The 15,927-nt window shown below is 66.7% G+C and overlaps 4 protein-coding genes and 1 long non-coding RNA gene across 13 annotated transcripts; 3 read left to right on the top strand and 2 right to left on the bottom strand.

Moving 5' to 3' along the window:
• Positions 1-120: 120 nt before the first annotated feature.
• Positions 121-5,612, top strand: RHOT2 (ras homolog family member T2). Of its 2 annotated transcripts, none has more exons than XM_060647959.3 (19): positions 121-283; positions 411-469; positions 559-640; positions 729-772; positions 1,665-1,718; positions 2,206-2,258; positions 2,333-2,441; positions 2,637-2,738; positions 2,838-2,936; positions 3,069-3,177; positions 3,268-3,388; positions 3,628-3,712; positions 3,797-3,939; positions 4,023-4,123; positions 4,203-4,333; positions 4,466-4,546; positions 4,667-4,789; positions 4,878-5,080; positions 5,365-5,612. In XM_060647959.3, exons 1-19 carry the CDS (start codon positions 247-249, stop codon positions 5,489-5,491), a joined length of 1,863 nt encoding a protein of 620 aa, XP_060503942.1. In that variant the 5' UTR covers positions 121-246; the 3' UTR covers positions 5,492-5,612. The 2 variants fall into 2 exon arrangements, with proteins under 2 accessions (XP_060503942.1, XP_078296489.1); XM_078440363.2 differs by having other exon boundaries at positions 123-283; positions 416-469.
• Positions 5,613-6,582: 970 nt separating this feature from the next.
• Positions 6,583-10,154, top strand: RHBDL1 (rhomboid like 1). 7 transcript variants are annotated; one of them, XM_078440365.2, is made up of 8 exons: positions 6,586-7,629; positions 8,087-8,248; positions 8,489-8,713; positions 8,791-8,939; positions 9,057-9,169; positions 9,244-9,344; positions 9,425-9,485; positions 9,655-10,154. In XM_078440365.2, the coding sequence occupies exons 1-8, from the start codon at positions 7,591-7,593 to the stop codon at positions 9,831-9,833; spliced, it is 1,029 nt and encodes a 342-aa protein (XP_078296491.1). In that variant the 5' UTR covers positions 6,586-7,590; the 3' UTR covers positions 9,834-10,154. The 7 variants fall into 7 exon arrangements, with proteins under 7 accessions (XP_060503960.1, XP_078296492.1, XP_078296491.1 ...); XM_060647973.3 differs by having other exon boundaries at positions 6,588-7,629; positions 9,562-10,154; XM_060647974.3 differs by having other exon boundaries at positions 6,589-7,629; positions 8,090-8,248; positions 9,562-10,154.
• Positions 10,155-10,326: 172 nt separating this feature from the next.
• Positions 10,327-11,597, bottom strand: LOC144614799 (uncharacterized). The gene is made up of 2 exons (XR_013552977.2): positions 11,277-11,597; positions 10,327-10,949 (listed from the first exon to the last, which is right to left on the bottom strand). It is a non-coding gene; the product is annotated as an uncharacterized LOC144614799 (long non-coding RNA).
• A 132-nt stretch (positions 11,598-11,729) lies between these two features.
• STUB1 (STIP1 homology and U-box containing protein 1) lies at positions 11,730-14,126 on the top strand. The gene is made up of 7 exons (XM_060647978.3): positions 11,730-12,011; positions 12,541-12,739; positions 12,826-12,991; positions 13,203-13,290; positions 13,415-13,471; positions 13,561-13,677; positions 13,756-14,126. The coding sequence occupies exons 1-7, from the start codon at positions 11,853-11,855 to the stop codon at positions 13,879-13,881; spliced, it is 912 nt and encodes a 303-aa protein (XP_060503961.1). The 5' UTR covers positions 11,730-11,852; the 3' UTR covers positions 13,882-14,126.
• On the bottom strand, positions 13,479-15,885 carry JMJD8 (jumonji domain containing 8). Of its 2 annotated transcripts, none has more exons than XM_060647979.2 (10): positions 15,653-15,885; positions 15,470-15,568; positions 15,257-15,305; positions 15,083-15,179; positions 14,940-15,008; positions 14,716-14,835; positions 14,553-14,641; positions 14,342-14,476; positions 14,159-14,255; positions 13,479-13,581 (listed from the first exon to the last, which is right to left on the bottom strand). In XM_060647979.2, exons 1-9 carry the CDS (start codon positions 15,766-15,768, stop codon positions 14,175-14,177), a joined length of 855 nt encoding a protein of 284 aa, XP_060503962.2. In that variant the 5' UTR covers positions 15,769-15,885; the 3' UTR covers positions 13,479-13,581; positions 14,159-14,174. The 2 variants fall into 2 exon arrangements, with proteins under 2 accessions (XP_060503962.2, XP_060503963.2); XM_060647980.2 differs by having other exon boundaries at positions 14,553-14,620.
• Positions 15,886-15,927: the final 42 nt, after the last annotated feature.

Below are 15,927 nucleotides of genomic sequence, written 5' to 3'. Positions count from 1 at the left end.
GAGCCGCGTCCCTCCGGCGCGATGCCCGCGGTGCCCAGTGTGCCCGCGCGGTGGCGCTGCCGCACAGTCCGGACGCTCTGGCCCGCCTCGCTCGTTAGTGCGGCTCCGCGGGCGGGGGGCGGAAGTGCGGGCGGGGGGCGGAAGTGCGGGCAAGTGGGAGAGCGTGGGTTGGATCCGTGATCGGGGTCGGGCTGGGGTCGAGCCGAGATCGGGGTCGAGATCTAAATCCGGATCCGTGCGGCCGCCATGAAGCGGGATGTGCGCATCTTGCTCCTGGGAGAGGGTAGGACCCCGGGCTTGGGAGCTGGGTGGGGCTCTTGGGGCCACCGGGGTCGCGGCGAGGGTCCGGCCTCATTGGGGCTGGGGCGCCGCGCTCTTGGCCGCTGCGCTGACCGCTCCGCCCCGCGCAGCCCAGGTGGGAAAGACGTCGCTGATCCTGTCTCTCGTGGGCGAAGAGTTCCCCGCGGAGGTAAGAGCCGAGCGCGGCCGCACCCCTCGGTGTCTCTCCGGCGCGACCTCCCTCTGTCCCGGGCCACCGGTACGCCGCGTCTTTTCCAGGTCCCTCCCAGAGCAGAAGAGATCACCATCCCCGCCGACGTCACCCCGGAGAAGGTGCCCACCCACATCGTGGATTACTCAGGTAGAGCCGGCCCGCCCAGCCCACCCTCCGCCTCTGCCCAGGAACAGGCATTTGGGCAGTTCTGCAGTAGCGTGTCTTTTCTTTCCAGAAGCCGAGCAGACGGCGGAGGAGCTTCAGGAAGAGATTGACAAGGTACAGCGTGCCCTGAGGGCTCAGGAAGGGGGTGCTGATCACTTAGGGCCTGGGTGCGGGCTGCTGCCTCCGCCTGATCTGCTTCTCTCTCCGAGGGATTAGACTAAGGTGCTCCTGGAGGCTTCGCTAATCCCTCCCTGACCTCTCAGTACTGAGAGTCGTCTGGCTCCTCTGACTCACCCCGCTGGGAGCTGGGGAGAAGAGGGGCCCTGGTACCCACACCACATGGCTGGCCGGCCCTTTGGCTCAGTGCGCCCGTTATTTGCTCTTCTGGTGGGCTCTGGGGAGCAGTCTCAGTGTTCTTCAAAGTGACCCCTTAGGCACCTCCGTGCCTTGGCCAGCTACCCTCCCATCCCGTAGTCCGGTCCACGGCTCCTAGCCTCTGGACCCTAGTGGGTGCTGTGACCACGGCTATAGGTCATCGTTGCTCGTGTGCTGTCACCAAGAGGATCTGTACCTGAACCAGGCTGCGATGGGGGAGGTGGGGGCCGGTAGCTGTCCCGGTAGCTCCTGCTGTGTTCTGGGGCATTGCTGGGCAAGGGCAGTGGCCACCGTTACTCAGAGGCGGCCTCTTCGCCACCGTCATCCTTCACGGCGTACTTCGTTATTCTCTCTGCCCGAGATGACAAGGGAATGCAGGGCTGGGGTGCCAAGTTCTGGGGGCGGCGGTGTCGGTCCTGAGCCCTCCAGGAGCCTCACTGGCCAGAGCTGCAGTGCTCGGGCCTGGCAGCCGCAACACCCCCGCCACCAAGAGGGACTTGCCAAGTCGGAGCAGCTGACGGTAGCCGGGGAGCATCGGCTGCAGGGGCGTTTCCACGGTCTCCGGCCCCGTCAAGGGCAGCGTGAAGCAAGGAGCCCGTGGTCACGCCGTGCCTCACCCCCTTTCCCGCAGGCGAACGTGGTGTGTGTGGTGTATGACGTGTCTGAGGAGGCTACCATCGAGAAGGTGAGGGGGTAGAGCTCCTGACCCACCCCGGTCCTTGCTGCTGGCACCCACCTCCATGCTGCCCTCCACACAGACTTCAGCTGGACGCCTTGCCGACCCGGGCTCTGGGCGACTCGTACTTGTGTCTGGCCCCATCTCTGACCAGCGCTTCAGGAAACCTCGCGGAGCCACTCTGGGTGCGGGGGCCTGTAGCCAGGACCCCGCAGCTTCCCCCGGGGAGCTCCTGTGGCCCTGTCTCCCCACAGGGCCCGTGGGTGGTCAGAAGTCTGTGGAATGGGGTGCCGTGGGCTGCTGATCCCGGGTCCCTTGGGTGTGTCTGCCAGGATCACATGAGGTCCCACCTGCTGTCCTCTCCAAGCGGGCACATTCCCGGTATCTGTGACTTTGTCTCTCAGTGGGCCTCGACCTCCCCCTTTAGGCGTGAGTTCCAGGTGGGAGCCGTGGGGCAGGCAGGCCCCTCTCCTCACGGCTAGGCCTTGCTTTTCAGATCCGCACCAAATGGATCCCACTGGTGAACGGGGGTACCGAGAGGGGCCCCAGGTAATGGGCAGGGCCCAGGGGGGTGGGCCCCGCCAGCTCCCCCACCCACGGTGACCATGGGTCTCTCTCCCCAGAGTCCCCATCATCCTGGTGGGCAACAAGTCAGACCTGCGGGCGGGCAGCTCGATGGAGGCCGTGCTGCCCATCATGAGCCAGTTCCCTGAGATCGAGACCTGCGTGGAGGTGAGTGGCGGGTGAGACCGGGAACCCAGCACCAAGGCCCCGCGGCCCGCGCCCCTGCGCCGCTGTCCCCGGGACCTCAGCCGGTGTCCTTGAGGCCAGGTGCAGCCTTGCTTGCTACCCTGTGCCAGCATCTTGGGGGCCCTCCGAGTCCTCTGATACTGGGCACGTTTCTGAGTCTGTCTCCGTGGCCACCAGTGCTCTGCCAAGAACCTGAGAAACATCTCGGAGCTGTTCTACTACGCACAGAAGGCTGTGCTACACCCCACGGCCCCGCTCTACGACCCTGAGGCCAAGCAGGTGGGCGACAGGCAGGGTGAGGAGGTGAAGCTGACCGGCGGGGGGCGGGGGGCGGGGGCGGGGGCGGGGGGGTACGTGCTGAGCCGGCTGTCCCTGCAGCTGAGGCCCGCGTGTGTCCAGGCCCTCACGCGCATCTTCAGGCTCTCAGACCAGGACCTAGATCAGGCGCTCAGTGACGAGGAACTCAACGCGTTCCAGGTGCGGCCCCCTCTGCTGCTGGTGCCCACCCCTCGAGGGCTCAGCTGCGCTCCGTGCCTCGGGTGCCCTTAGTGACGCTGAGCAGTCGCTGAGGCGGCTGGCCGGCTGATGGCGACTTTCCCTCGGGGGCAGAAATCCTGCTTCGGGCACCCCCTGGCCCCCCAGGCCCTGGAGGATGTGAAGACGGTGGTGTGCAAGAACGTGGCGGGAGGTGTGCGGGAGGACCGGCTGACCCTGGACGGTGAGTCCTGACGCCCTGCCCGTCCCTTGGGGGCAGGGAGGAGTCAGGCCGCGCCCCGCGTCACTCGCCCTTCTGCCCCTTCCGGGACAGGCTTCCTTTTTCTGAACATGCTGTTCATCCAGCGTGGCCGCCACGAGACCACGTGGACTATCCTGCGGCGCTTTGGCTACGGCGACACACTGGAGTTGACCCTGGACTACCTTGCTCCGCCGTGAGTGCTGGGCGGGGCGCTGGGCTCCCCCTCTCTTCTCCGTGTCAGGCCGGTGCCCGGGGGGGGGGCTCCTCAGCACCCCCCCTCGCGGGGAGGCAGGCTGGGAGGAACGCGTGGGCGGGCTCTGCTCTGCCGAGGGGGTGATGCGGGAGCCTCCCTGTCCCGGGACACGGGGGGTGTGGGGAGCGTGGTGGGCACGGGGCTCCCTGGGAACCAGAGAGCCCCTGCCACCCCCACAGGCTCCATGTGCCCCCCGGCTGCAGCACCGAGCTCAACCACTTCGGCTACCAGTTTGTGCAGAGGGTGTTTGAGAAGCACGATCAGGTGAGGGTGTCGTGACTCCCGCCGTGCGCCCCCCCAGCCCCTCCCGCCTCCAGGCGCACGTCCCCACAGCCTCTCTGCCTGTAGGACCACGATGGCAGCCTCTCGCCTGTGGAGCTGGACAGCTTCTTCAGCGTGTTTCCAGCTGCGCCCTGGGGCTCCCAGCTGCCTCTTGAGGTCCCCACCGAGGCGGGCCGGCTGCCCCTGCACGGGTACCTCTGCCAGTGGACGTGAGTGCCACCCCTGCCACCGCCCCCTCCCGCTCGGCGGTGACAGCACGCCTCCCTGGCCTCACGTCCCTCCTGTCCCCCAGCCTGGTGACCTACTTGGATGTCCGGCGCTGCCTTGAGCACCTTGGTTACTTGGGTTACCCCACTCTCTGCGAGCGGGACTCCCAGGCCCACGCCATCACAGGTGGGCATCCGCCCTCTCGCCCCAAGCCCAGCCCCTTCCGGGCGGCCCCCTCAGTCACGCCCTGGCTGTCTGTCCACAGTCACGCGTGAGAAGAGGTTGGATCAGGAGAAGGGGCAGACGCAGAGGAACGTCCTCCTGTGCAAGGTGGTGGGAGCCCGCGGAGTGGGCAAATCCGCCTTTCTGCAGGCCTTCCTCGGCCGCCGTCTGGGGGTGAGCGTCCGAGTATCCCTGGGCGAGGGGGCCCAGCTCCTGCCCCGGCCCTCGCCCCGCCGCCCGAGGGGCAAGGGGCTCTGGGCAGCTTCTAGGCCGGTGGGCTTCAGACGCCTCCCTCCTCCACGCCAGGATCGCAGGGAGTCCCCCGAGGAGCCTGCCGTCTACGCCATCAACACAGTGCAGGTCAACGGGCAGGAGAAGTACCTGATAGTGAGTGTGACACCCCCCCCCCCCCCCGGGATAGACCCCGAGTCCGTGCTGGGGGACCTGTCTCAATGTGGCCCAGAGGGCCAAGCCCCGGACCCCTTCCTGAGACCGCCCTGTGTCTAGCTGTGCGAGGTGAGCGCAGACAGCCTGTTGGCCGCCGCACCCGATGCTGCTTGTGACGTGGCCTGCTTGATGTTCGATGGCAGCGACCCCGGGTCCTTTGCGTTCTGTGCCAGCGTCTACAAGGCAAGGCCCCCACCCCTAGTCCCTTTGGGGCAGTACCCTGGCCCAGGCCACCGGGGATGGCACCCTGACGCGGCCCCTCTCTCCGCAGCGCCACTACATGGACGGGCAGACCCCCTGCCTCTTCGTCTCTTCCAAGGCTGACCTGCCTGAGGGCATCTCGCCACCTGGCCTGTCGCCTGCGGAGTTCTGCCGCAGGCACCGGCTGCCCGCCCCTGCTCCGTTCTCCTGCGCCAGCCCGGCCAAGCTCAGCACCGCTGTCTTCACCCGGCTCGCTGCCATGGCCACTTTCCCGTGGGTACCGGCACACAGCCCCTGTGGTGGGAGCCTGTCCTCAGCCCGGTGACCGGTAGTCTCTGTCACCGGGAGAGCAGGACAGCTGTAACCGTGTGGTTGGAGTCACGCAGGTGCGGGCGGGTCTGGTCTCGCTGGTGGCCCCCTGCCGTGGGAGCCCTCTCGTTCCCCACGCTAACAGCCCCGTGGGCTCTGGGGCTTTCCAGGAGGCGGGTGGGGGTGTGGCAGCAAGCTTCTGGGCAGCGTCCCGGAGGCGCCTCCAGCCGGCCTCTCTTTTCCTGCAGACACCTGGCCCACGGGGAGCTGCACTCTACCTCCTTCTGGCTTCGGGTGACACTGGGGGTCATCGGGGCTGCCGTCACTGCTGTTCTCAGCTTCTCACTCTACAGGGCCCTGGTGAAGACCCGATGAGGCCTCAGGGGCCCCCGGGTGTTGGTATTGGGGCCACGTGCTCGAGGGGACCTAACTTCTGTCTGAACCTGGTTTCTGGGGACACTTTGCCCACTGCCCTGCCTGTGCCCAAGACCCGTGGGTGGGTCCCAAGGTTCTGGGGGCACTGGGGATCATGAGTGAGGAAGCGTGTGACCCCAGACTCCAATAGTTCTCAGGGCTCCACACCTTTCTGGTCCCAGGCAGCCAGTGGGCGTGAAGGGTGTCGGAAGACAGAACTTTGGGCCGGAGGCGGGGGCAGGAAGTGGTTGAGCACCGTGTGGCCTTCCTCCCTGGTTTGGAGACGGGTCCAGTGCCGCACCCCTCTCAGAAGGCATCAGCTCGGGCGTCCTGATTAAACTTTGCTGGTGTCTTTTGCATCTCGAATCCTGCTTTCGGAAGACAACTTTTCTTGAATCCGCTAGAATGTGTCCTTTGTCTCGCATGGGCTTGAAGGCTCACCACTGGCTCCCACGCCGCCTCCAGGTCTGGGGCCCACTCTGGGGTCTCATTCGCGGCCCAGCTGCAGCTTACGAGCCTCTGCACCCTTCAAGGTCCGTGCTGGCCTGAGGGGATCTGCTACCTGAGAGCTTCCCGATGCCCCGCCCCCGGGGCCGGTGTGCCCCGCAGCACTGCCTCCCCACCCCCACCCCCAGTCTGACCATCCCGTTAGTTAGCGAGGCTGTGGTGTATGGAAGATGGGGGACTCTGCAGTGGGACGGGGGTCCGCCCAGATGTCGCCCTTCTGGTGTGGTCTGGCCCCAGCCTGGGGTATCTGCCCTGTTTCCTCAGGCCCTGACCAGATAGGCCTCTGCCCCTCTCCCTGGGCAGGGGACAGCCAGAGACCCCAGCCTGCAGGGCTGGGGGTGGGGGGGCCCGGCTTAGGGCTGGGCTTCAGCACTTCTTAGTGTTCACTCGGTATGTGTTCTGGGGTCTGGAGCAGCGAGCCCGTGGTGTGGCGGGGTGCCCTTCCTGCCATCGCAGTCCTGAGAGGCACCTTCCCCAAGTCCCAAAATGCTCTTTGCAGGAGTTGGGACGGCGGGGGGGGGGGGGGGGGGGGTGGTGCTTGCTGCTCCACGGGGAGGCTCAGGCCTGCTGAAGCGTCTGGGGTTGACTCCGAAATTGTCCTTCCAACATGCCTGCCAGCCTTCCGGCCCGCTGGCCCACAGGGGCAGCTCTCACCTGCCTTAGGGTGGGGCAGGATGCTCTTTCTAGCCACTGGGGTTGCTGTGATGACACATTCCTTTGGTCTCTGTCATCTCTATTGCTAGAGGGCTCTACTTGCGGTCCCCAGAAAGTAGCGACCTTTCCTAGCCAGCTGCAGCCTCGTGTGCTGGGGGCTCTGCCCCAATGCCCATGGGTCTGTCTCGGCTCCCAGTGAACTGGAACTGGAGGTCCTGCCTTGCAGCATCGTGGCTGCAGGAGTGGTCAGGGGCCTCCAGGCCCAGACGGGTGCTGGGGCTCAGCCTCCACGGGCTGAGCAAAGAGAGCCGCACTGAGCCTGCCCGACTCCTGCTAGTTGCCCTGTTGGACTTGGTTCCCACACGGAGGGGCTGTGGTGCGTTCTTAACGCCTGGGAGCAAGCGTGTCTGGCGGGCCTGCCGGCACCTTCAAGGGAGCCCTGGCCCGGTAAGGACTCACAGGCAGTGCGGTGGTCAGGAAGGCTTCCCCGAGGAGGTGGCTTCAGCGCTGAGGCCCCGAGCAGAGGGGCGCGCGAGGGAGGGATCTGGACGCTGCCCTGTGACTCAGTTTCCCAGTCGCTTCCCCGCGTAACGAGCGGCCCCGGAACGGGACGGCAGCAAGCGTGGCGGCGCGACCCCAGCTCCGGTCGCGGCTGTTCCTGCCTGCGGCGCGTCCGCAGGCAGGGCGCGCGCGTGTCCCGGCCGCGCGTGGCGGGGCGGGCGGCGGCAGCGTGCGCGCGGGGGCGGGCGGCTCTGGCTCGGTGACGCGGCGCCGAACGGAGCGGGCGGAGCGGGCGGGCCGGGGCGGAGCGGAGTCCTCCGCAGAGCAGCCCCTTCCGGCCGCGGCCGCCGACCCCGGCCCCCGGCCCCGGCCCCCGGCCCCCGGCCCCGCCTGGCTCTATGGACAGGAGCTCGCTGCTGCAGCTTATCCAGGAGCAGGTGCGTGGGGTGGGTGGGGGGCGCCGGCACCGCCCCCGCCGCAGCCCTCGGCCCAACGTTGGGGTGGGCCGAGGCGACGGAGCTCCCAGAGAGCCGCGGTCCAGCCCCCGCCTGGCGCCTAGCCTCTCAAGCCCCCTCCCCCACGACCTCGGCCCCCCTGCGTGAGACCCCAGGAGAGGGCCAGCCAGACCAGGGAGCCTGGGGAGGTACAGGAGGGAGGGAGATTGTGCTCAGACCTTGGTCCTATCCTTCCAGGAGGATGGGCAGGGCAGAAATGAGGCGGGGAGGCCCCTAAGAGCTGTAGGAGCTGAAGGCCTGGGACCCAGGCACTGGTGTCCTGGCGGCTCCGGGGACTCCGTGGGTACAGAGGTCTGGTCTCAGGGTGCTTGGAGCCTGCCTCTCCCAGCTGGCCTGACCCACCCTCAAGCCTTGGCCGGCGGCCCCCCCCCCACCCCAGCAGCTGGACCCTGAGAACACAGGTTTCATCGGTGCGGACACCTTCACTGGCCTGGTGCACAGCCATGAGCTGCCTCTGGACCCAGCCAAGCTGGACATGCTGGTGGCCTTGGCCCAGAGCAACGAGCGGGGCCAGGTCTGCTACCAGGAGCTGGTGGACCTGGTCAGTGCCATAACGGGCAAACAGCAAGGGTACGGGCCCAGGCCTTGACGGGCACAGTGCCCTGGCCAGAGTGGGGTGGGCGGGCAGCCCTCACTCCCTGCCCTTCCCGCCAGGGAGGGGTGTGCACTTGGGGCAGGGCCTCAGACTCTGCCAGAAGCTGGGTGGGGCCGAGGGGGCAGGGTGGCTGGGGGTGGGTGGGCAGGGAGTACGGTGGCCCATGCTTAGGGCGCCCCCCCCCAGATCAGCAGTAAACGCTCAAGCAGCTTTAAGCGGGCCATCGCCAACGGACAGAGGGCCCTGCCCCGGGACGGGCTGCTGGATGAGCCAGGCCTGGGCGTCTACAAGCGGTTTGTGCGCTACGTCGCCTACGAGATCCTGCCCCGGGAGGTGGACCGCCACTGGTACTTCTACCGGCACCGCAGCTGCCCACCCCCCGTGTTTATGGCCTCGGTCACCCTTGCCCAGGTGTGCCCACCTGTCCACCACTCTGGGAACCGCCCCTGTGCCTGGCCTCGCCTGGCCCTAACCCCTCTGTCTCCCAGATCATCGTGTTCCTGTGCTACGGGGCCCGTCTCAACAAATGGGTGCTGCAGACCTACCACCCTGAGTACATGAAGAGCCCCCTCGTGTACCATCCCGGCCACCGTGCTCGAGCCTGGCGCTTCCTCACCTACATGTTCATGCACGTCGGGTGAGTCCGGGGCCGCCTCTGGCATCTCTCTGAGGGCGTCAGGAGGACTCAGGCCCTCGAGGCCGGGGCTGGTGGCCTGACCGCTGCCTTCACGTCTGTTTACGCCCACACGGCCAGCCTGGAGCAGCTGGGGTTCAACGCGCTCCTGCAGCTGATGATCGGGGTGCCCTTGGAGATGGTGCACGGTCTGCTCCGCATCAGCCTGCTCTACCTGGCCGGCGTGCTGGCAGGTGAGGCAGGCACGTGCCCCCTGGCCTGGTCACTGGTGAGCCTCACCCTCACTGCTCTCCCTTTGCTCACACAGGCTCCCTGACTGTCTCCATTACCGACATGCGGGCCCCTGTGGTGGGGGGCTCTGGTGGGGTCTACGCCTTGTGCTCGGCACACCTGGCCAACGTCGTCATGGTAATAGGGCAGACTGTGGGGCGGGCGTGGGGAGGGGCCCACGAGGCCTGTCTCACAGCCTCTGTCTCACGCTCCGTCAGAACTGGGCTGGGATGAGGTGTCCCTACAAGCTGCTGAGGATGGTGCTGGCCTTGGTGTGCAGTAAGTAGGGGGTCAGGGGGCTGGGGGGCCTCAGCCTAAGGCCAGGGTGCCTCCCACCTGCTGCCTCTCTCTGCAGTGAGCTCCGAGGTGGGCCGGGCCGTGTGGCTCCGCTTTTCCCCACCACTGCCTGCCTCAGGCCCACAGCCCAGCTTCATGGCACACCTGGCAGGTGCAGTGGTCGGGGTCAGCATGGGTCTGACCATCCTGCGCAGCTATGAGGAGCGGCTTCGGGACCAGTGCGGCTGGTGGGTGGTGCTGCTTGCCTACGGCACTTTCCTGCTCTTTGCCATCTTCTGGAACGTCTTCGCCTATGACCTGCTAGGCGCCCACATCCCCCCACCACCCTGATGGGCTCCTCAGGGCCACACAGGCCAGGGTGCGGGCGCGTGTGGGCCGGCCACCGGGCGAGCCCGCGTGTCCGTCCGCTGTGAATGTACATCTCAAGACTGCTTGTCCTCCGTGGGGACCGGTGGGTCCTGTAGCCCGTGGTGTCCAGGCCAAGCCTTACATCGGCCCTGGCCACCCCCTCCCGGGCCTGGGGAGGTAGGACTGCCTGGCCAGGCAGTGGAGGTCCCCAAGTGTGGCCCTGGAGGAGACCCTGCCCCAGCCTCCCCACCACGATTTGCGGTCTGAGCCTTTTTGGAAAACGAATAAATATTTTACACAGCACCAGGTGGCTGCACCAGGGCTCTGAGGGCGGGCCTGGCCTCCTTCCCACTCGCTGAGCAGACCGTAAGGGCCTTTCCCTCCATGTGGACAGCTCGGGCTCCTCCCTCACTCTTCTGCACTCGTATGCTGTGTAGGGGGGGCAGGGGGGAGTGGGGTGGTCCTCACAGTCAGGTGAGAGTTCAGCAAGGGTTTATTGAGTTCCTGCAGCAGCCAGCCTCCTCCTTGGCCAGCTCACACCCAGAGAAACCTGTGGCCTGAGGTTACCGGGCAGGTGCAGGCCCTGGGCCACACCCAAGTTCACTCAGCCTGAGTCCTGCTCTTCTTGGCTGGCACGGTGTCATCAGGTGGCCGGGCTGGGGCCAAGGTCTGGGCACAGCTTCTGCCCCACAGCCCACGTCCGTGGTGCTGTCTGCACACGGTGAGGGGTCCACAGCCCTCAGGTACTATCTAGGGAGGGGCAGAGGCAGTTTGGGGCCCGGGGACGCTGGCCAGTCTATGCTGTACAGCCGTGCATTCGCCAGCCTGACCAGGGCCTTGGATGCCCTCCCTGCCTTCCGACGGGCCCCTCCCCTCTGCTGAGGGCTGCGGCGTGGTTCTGCACCCGGCTCAGGTGCAACACTTAGGGCTTGTGGGCGTACTGCAGCGCTGGCTGGTCCGGCACCGCGGCCACTGCGGCCTTCGGACGTGAAGGCTGCCGCCTCTGGAGCTCCCGCAGCCAGGAAGGTTATGGGCAGTGAAGGGGCAGCCCTCATGCCCCGCCAGCGTCTGGACGACCTCGGCGTAGGGCTGCCGTTCCTAGGGATCCCCAAGTGTCATGGACGTGGCCCTGGGCTCACTTTACAGACAGGGTCACTAACACGCCCGGTCTCGCGACCCCGCCGGGGCGCCCAGCTCTTCCGACCAACCCGAGGCAGTCGCGAGGCCCACAATTCCGTGACGGCTGCCCGCACGTCGGCCTGGAGGCGGAGGGCGCCGGCCGAGCGCTGCACCACCAGCTCGGGCAGCGGCCCCTCCGCGGCCAGATCGGGGCAGATCGGGTTGGGGGGTCACGGGTGGTGGACCTCACCCGGGGGGCCCGCCCCCACGCCGCGAGGCCCCGCCCCACGCGTGGGAAGCCCTCACCACCCGCTTGCACGCCGGCAGCCGCTCCAGTTCGTCCCGTGTCACGTGCTTCTCCGCTCGGCCCTCGGTGGCCGCGGACACCCCTCTCTCGACACCTGGGGAAGGGCGGTGACGGAGACTCGGGCATCGGGGGTGGTCCGCCCTACCATCGGCCCAGGGCCTCGAGCCGCTCTGGCGGTCCCCGCGCGCCCGCAGCACCGCGCAGTGGAGCGCCGGGACCACGGCCCGGCGGCTGGAGGCCTCAGGCCCCACTGCCCGCGGACAGCCGCCATGTTCACGCGCGGGGCGGGGCCTCGGCGGGGCGGGGCTGACACCAGCCCCGGTTACTCTTGACGCTTCCGCAGCCTTCCGAAGTCGCGGGTCGCTTTGCCTCGAGCGCATGCTCCAGCCGGCCCCACCCCCGCAGCCCGTCGGACGCACACGCGTCCCCGCCCACCGCGGCCGGAAGTTCCGGTGGCGGATCGCTGGACCGGGCCCGAGCGGATCGCGGGCTCGGGCTGCGGGCTCGGGCTGCGGGCGCTGGGTGGGCCAGACGCGGAGCCTGGGAGCTGAGCCCAGGCTGTGCCGCGCGGCGCCATGAAGGGCAAGGAGGAGAAGGAAGGCGGCGCGCGGCTGGGCGCCGGCGGCGGAAGCCCCGAAAAAAGCCCGAGCGCGCAAGAGCTCAAGGAGCAGGGCAACCGGCTCTTCGTGGGCCGCAAGTACCCGGAGGCGGCGGCCTGCTACGGCCGCGCCATCGTGAGTGTACCCGCGCCGGGGAGGGGATCTGCGACCGGGCCAGGGGAGGGGGCGGGGCGCCGACTTCGGGCCCCGGGCCTTCGGAGGGTCCTGGCTCGTACGCGCGGACGTTTGGGCCCTGAGAGTTTAGCGATGCTCTTATTCCAAAGGTGTCAAGGCCGCTGCTCTCCAGCCAGTGCTGCTTGCTGGAGAAGTATGGCGAGTGGGGCTTCAGGGGTGCTTGAGGTTCCCGGGCAGCGGACGAGGGATCCCTGTTCCTTGAGAACTCCAGGCCCAAAGCTGGGGATCTCCACAGGGCTCGGAAATTTATCTCGGCAACATTTCGTGGGAGGCAAGAAGGTGGGCTCAGGCAGGCCTTGGGACCGGGAGCGCACCGTCCACTAATCTTTAGCACGCAGGAGCTTTGAAAGTCAGAAATTTCTGATGTCTTGATTCTCGCCGTGGGTTCCAAACTGGGATAGGGTTTAGGACAGAGGGGGGCGCGCAGAGCTCACTTCCTCACGCTGGCTGGCCCGGCCTTGGTCCCCAGACCCGGAATCCTCTGGTGGCAGTGTACTACACCAACCGGGCATTGTGCTACCTGAAGATGCAGCAGCACGAGCAGGCCCTAGCAGACTGTCGGCGGGCCTTGGAGCTGGACGGGCAGTCTGTGAAGGCACACTTCTTCCTGGGACAATGCCAGCTGGAGATGGAGAGCTACGATGAGGCCATTGCCAACCTGCAGCGAGGTGGGCCTACTGCTTACTAGGTTGTAGGGGTGCCTGGGACCAGGTGGATCGTCTGGCCAGGTGACCTGAAGCCCCTCTCCCCCCAGCCTACAACCTCGCCAAGGAGCAGCGGCTCAACTTTGGGGATGACATCCCTAGTGCCCTGCGCATCGCCAAGAAGAAGCGCTGGAACAGCATTGAGGAGCGGCGCATCCACCAGGAGAACGAGCTGCACTCCTACCTCACCCGGCTTATCGTGGCCGAGCGGGAGAGGTGAGCTGTGCAAGTGGCAGGCTCCGCGCGCCCCCCGCCCCCCCTCAAGTCAGCACTCTCGGGCTGATCCGGAGCCAAGAACACGAGTGTTTATTGAAGGCCGACACGGGCGAGCGGGAGATGGAGGGAAACGAAACCTGAACAAGGTGTGGGTGGAGCGTGGCCTCTCCTGGCCAGACCCATTTCTGACTAGCTCCTGGCTGACCCCCAGGGAGCTGGAAGAATGCCAGAGGAACCACGAGGGTGATGAGGACGACAGCCACGTTCGGGCCCAGCAGGCCTGCATCGAGGCCAAGCACGTGAGGGTGCCCCAGCCCGTGTGTGGGTGTGCGCCAGACCACGTGCCTGTGGTGGGAGGGGGCCTGTGCCTGGGGAAGGGGGATGGGGCGTCTGGCCCACGCGTAGCTGCTTGCTTCTTCGCAGGACAAGTACTTAGCAGACATGGATGAGCTTTTCTCCCAGGTGGATGAGAAAAGAAAGGTAAGCCCGGGTAGGTCCTCTGGCGCTGGGGAGCAGGCATCGGAGCGGCGTCCCCTTCCTGGTGCCTGACTGGACGGTCTGTGCTGTAGAAGCGAGACATCCCCGACTACCTGTGTGGCAAGATCAGCTTTGAGCTCATGCGGGAGCCGTGCATCACACCCAGTGGCATCACCTACGACCGCAAGGACATCGAGGAGCACCTGCAGGTGAGGGCCCACACGTGTTGGGAGCAGGACCCATAAGCACTGAGCGCTTTCTGACCCTGTTGTCACTGCACACTGCAGCGTGTGGGTCACTTTGACCCTGTCACCCGGAGCCCCCTGACCCAGGAACAGCTCATCCCGAACCTGGCCATGAAAGAGGTCATTGATGCGTTCATCTCTGAGAACGGCTGGGTGGAGGACTACTGAGGCCGGGCGAGCGCAAGGGCAGCCCGCCGTGCCTAGTATCCTGGCCCAGGAGGGCCTTGGGGCAGTAGCTCCCAGTTCCTGTACATAGTTTGTGTCCCTAGATCCCTGCCTCAGTGTCCCCACCCCCACCCTCATCAGTTTTGCTGCTGGACCATGAACCCCACCTCCACCTGTCTGGACCAGAAACAGCAGGTGAGGGTGGGCTGCCGCCACCACTGTCCTGTAATAAAATCCGTGAGCACTAATAGGGGTGTGTGCTGGTGTGTGTGGGGCTCACCAGCCGCCCGCTCTGGCTAGCTGAGGAAGGTGGAGATGAAAACACTGGTGTCCAGGTTTAGTGTGGCGTGCCACCATCGGTCAGGGAAATACAGCACCTGGTGGGGGACGGACGCGGGGCACAGAAATGAGTTAGTGGCAGCTGGTCCAGCCCGGAGGCCCCTTCCTGTTGTCACCTACTGACCTCGCCAGCCTGGACGGTGCACTCCAGGGGTCTCTCAGATGGTGCCAGGGCTGGGTACACGTCCTGAAGCCAGGCCAGTGTGGTCTTATTGGGGTGGAACTCCGGTGTCTTCTCGGGGGGGTACAGGAACCAGCGCTGGGGGCGGGAGCAGCAAGGTCACTCTGTGTTGCAGTCAGCGAGCCCCAAGCCTCAGCCCCCATCCTGTGCTGACCTTGCGGCCGTAGACTACCTCTGAGAAGCCGGGCCCATGCCAGTGGAAAGGCACCCCAGAACCAGCTCCTGTGGAGTTACCGGCAGTCGCTAACCAAACCCAGCCTGTAGTCTCCCCACCCCCTCCCTCTCTCCCATGCCCTCTGCTCCTGCAAGGTACCCACCTGCAACTCCAAAGCTGTAAGCAGCTGTGGTACCCAACAGGCTGAATGGGGGTGGGGAATAGTGCTGGAAAAGTGATGCCCATTCGCTGAAATTATTGTCCCCAAAGAAATACAAAGTGTCTGCCGGCAAAGAACACAGGACACGCAGGAATTTTGGCACCCGAGTACTTCCAATGCCCCCATTCCCTCCCACCCCACCCCAGGGCCGACCAAAGCCCACTCACCGTTGCCCAAGGAGGTAGGATCCTGGGGGTGTAACAGGTGCTCCACATACTCCTGGAAGGGCAGGTCCACTGCGGGAAAGGGGCTGGTCAGGACTGGCTGGGACCGCCTGCAAGATGCTGGCAGGCAGGGTGGGGCAGCTCACCTTTCCGGTAGGAGTAGGTGTTGGCAGTGCTCAGCCGTACCACGCTGTCCCCAAACGAGGCCAGCAGCTTTTCACGAGAGCACAGGGCCCGGAACCTCTAAGGGGGTGGGGAGAAGACTCAAGGGCTGGGCCCAGCAAGGGCGGAAAGTGGCCAGGAGGGGCGCCAGCACTCACCGAGTTGTCTGTGAGCCTCTGGAGGATGACGGGTCTGGAGAAGGCGTAGCTAGAAGGGGCAAGAGCCACGGCCAAGTCTGACCCGCGCCAGCCCCCACGCGTTAGTTCAAATAGATCTTGGGAGGTAAGGGAGGACGGGCGGGCCAGAAAGGGCGCAACATCGGCGCTCCGGGGGGGGGGGGGGGGGGGGGGGGGAGCAGGGGGGGGACGTACTGCTGCACGAACTCGGAGTAGCTAAGGTCGGCCCGACGCTCCACGGCACAGCGCTCCTCCTCCGCCACCGCCGCCGCCGCCCCAGGCCCGCGTCGCTGCCTGCGGGCACAGCCGGTCAGCCCCCCCCCCCCCGCCCCACCGCGTGCCCCGGGCCCCACCGCGCGCCCGGACCCCGCCGCTCACCACCCTCCGTCGCCCGCGTCCGCGGCCACCGGCCGGGCCGGAGCCGCCAGCATCCAGAGCGCGAGCAGTAACTGCAGCCGCGCCCCCGACGCCATTAGCCCGCCGCCGCGAGGCATGCCGGGAACTCCGTCGTCGCGGCAACGGCCCGGAAGCACCTTCCTCTGGCCCGCCCCGGAAGGAAGGGTATTTTCGAAGGCGGAGCGAAGGCCACCCGACCCGGGCTAGGGCCACGCCCCACCCCCGCCAGTTCCCATGGCGACGAGGCCATCTACCCA

The sequence above is a fragment of the Panthera onca genome, chromosome E3 (genome assembly GCF_046562875.1).
Source record: "Panthera onca isolate mPanOnc1 chromosome E3, mPanOnc1 haplotype 2, whole genome shotgun sequence".
NCBI classification, from domain to species: Eukaryota; Metazoa; Chordata; class Mammalia; order Carnivora; family Felidae; genus Panthera; species Panthera onca.
Note: the sequence above shows the minus strand (reverse complement) of the source record. Positions and strands in the feature narration are given on the sequence as shown.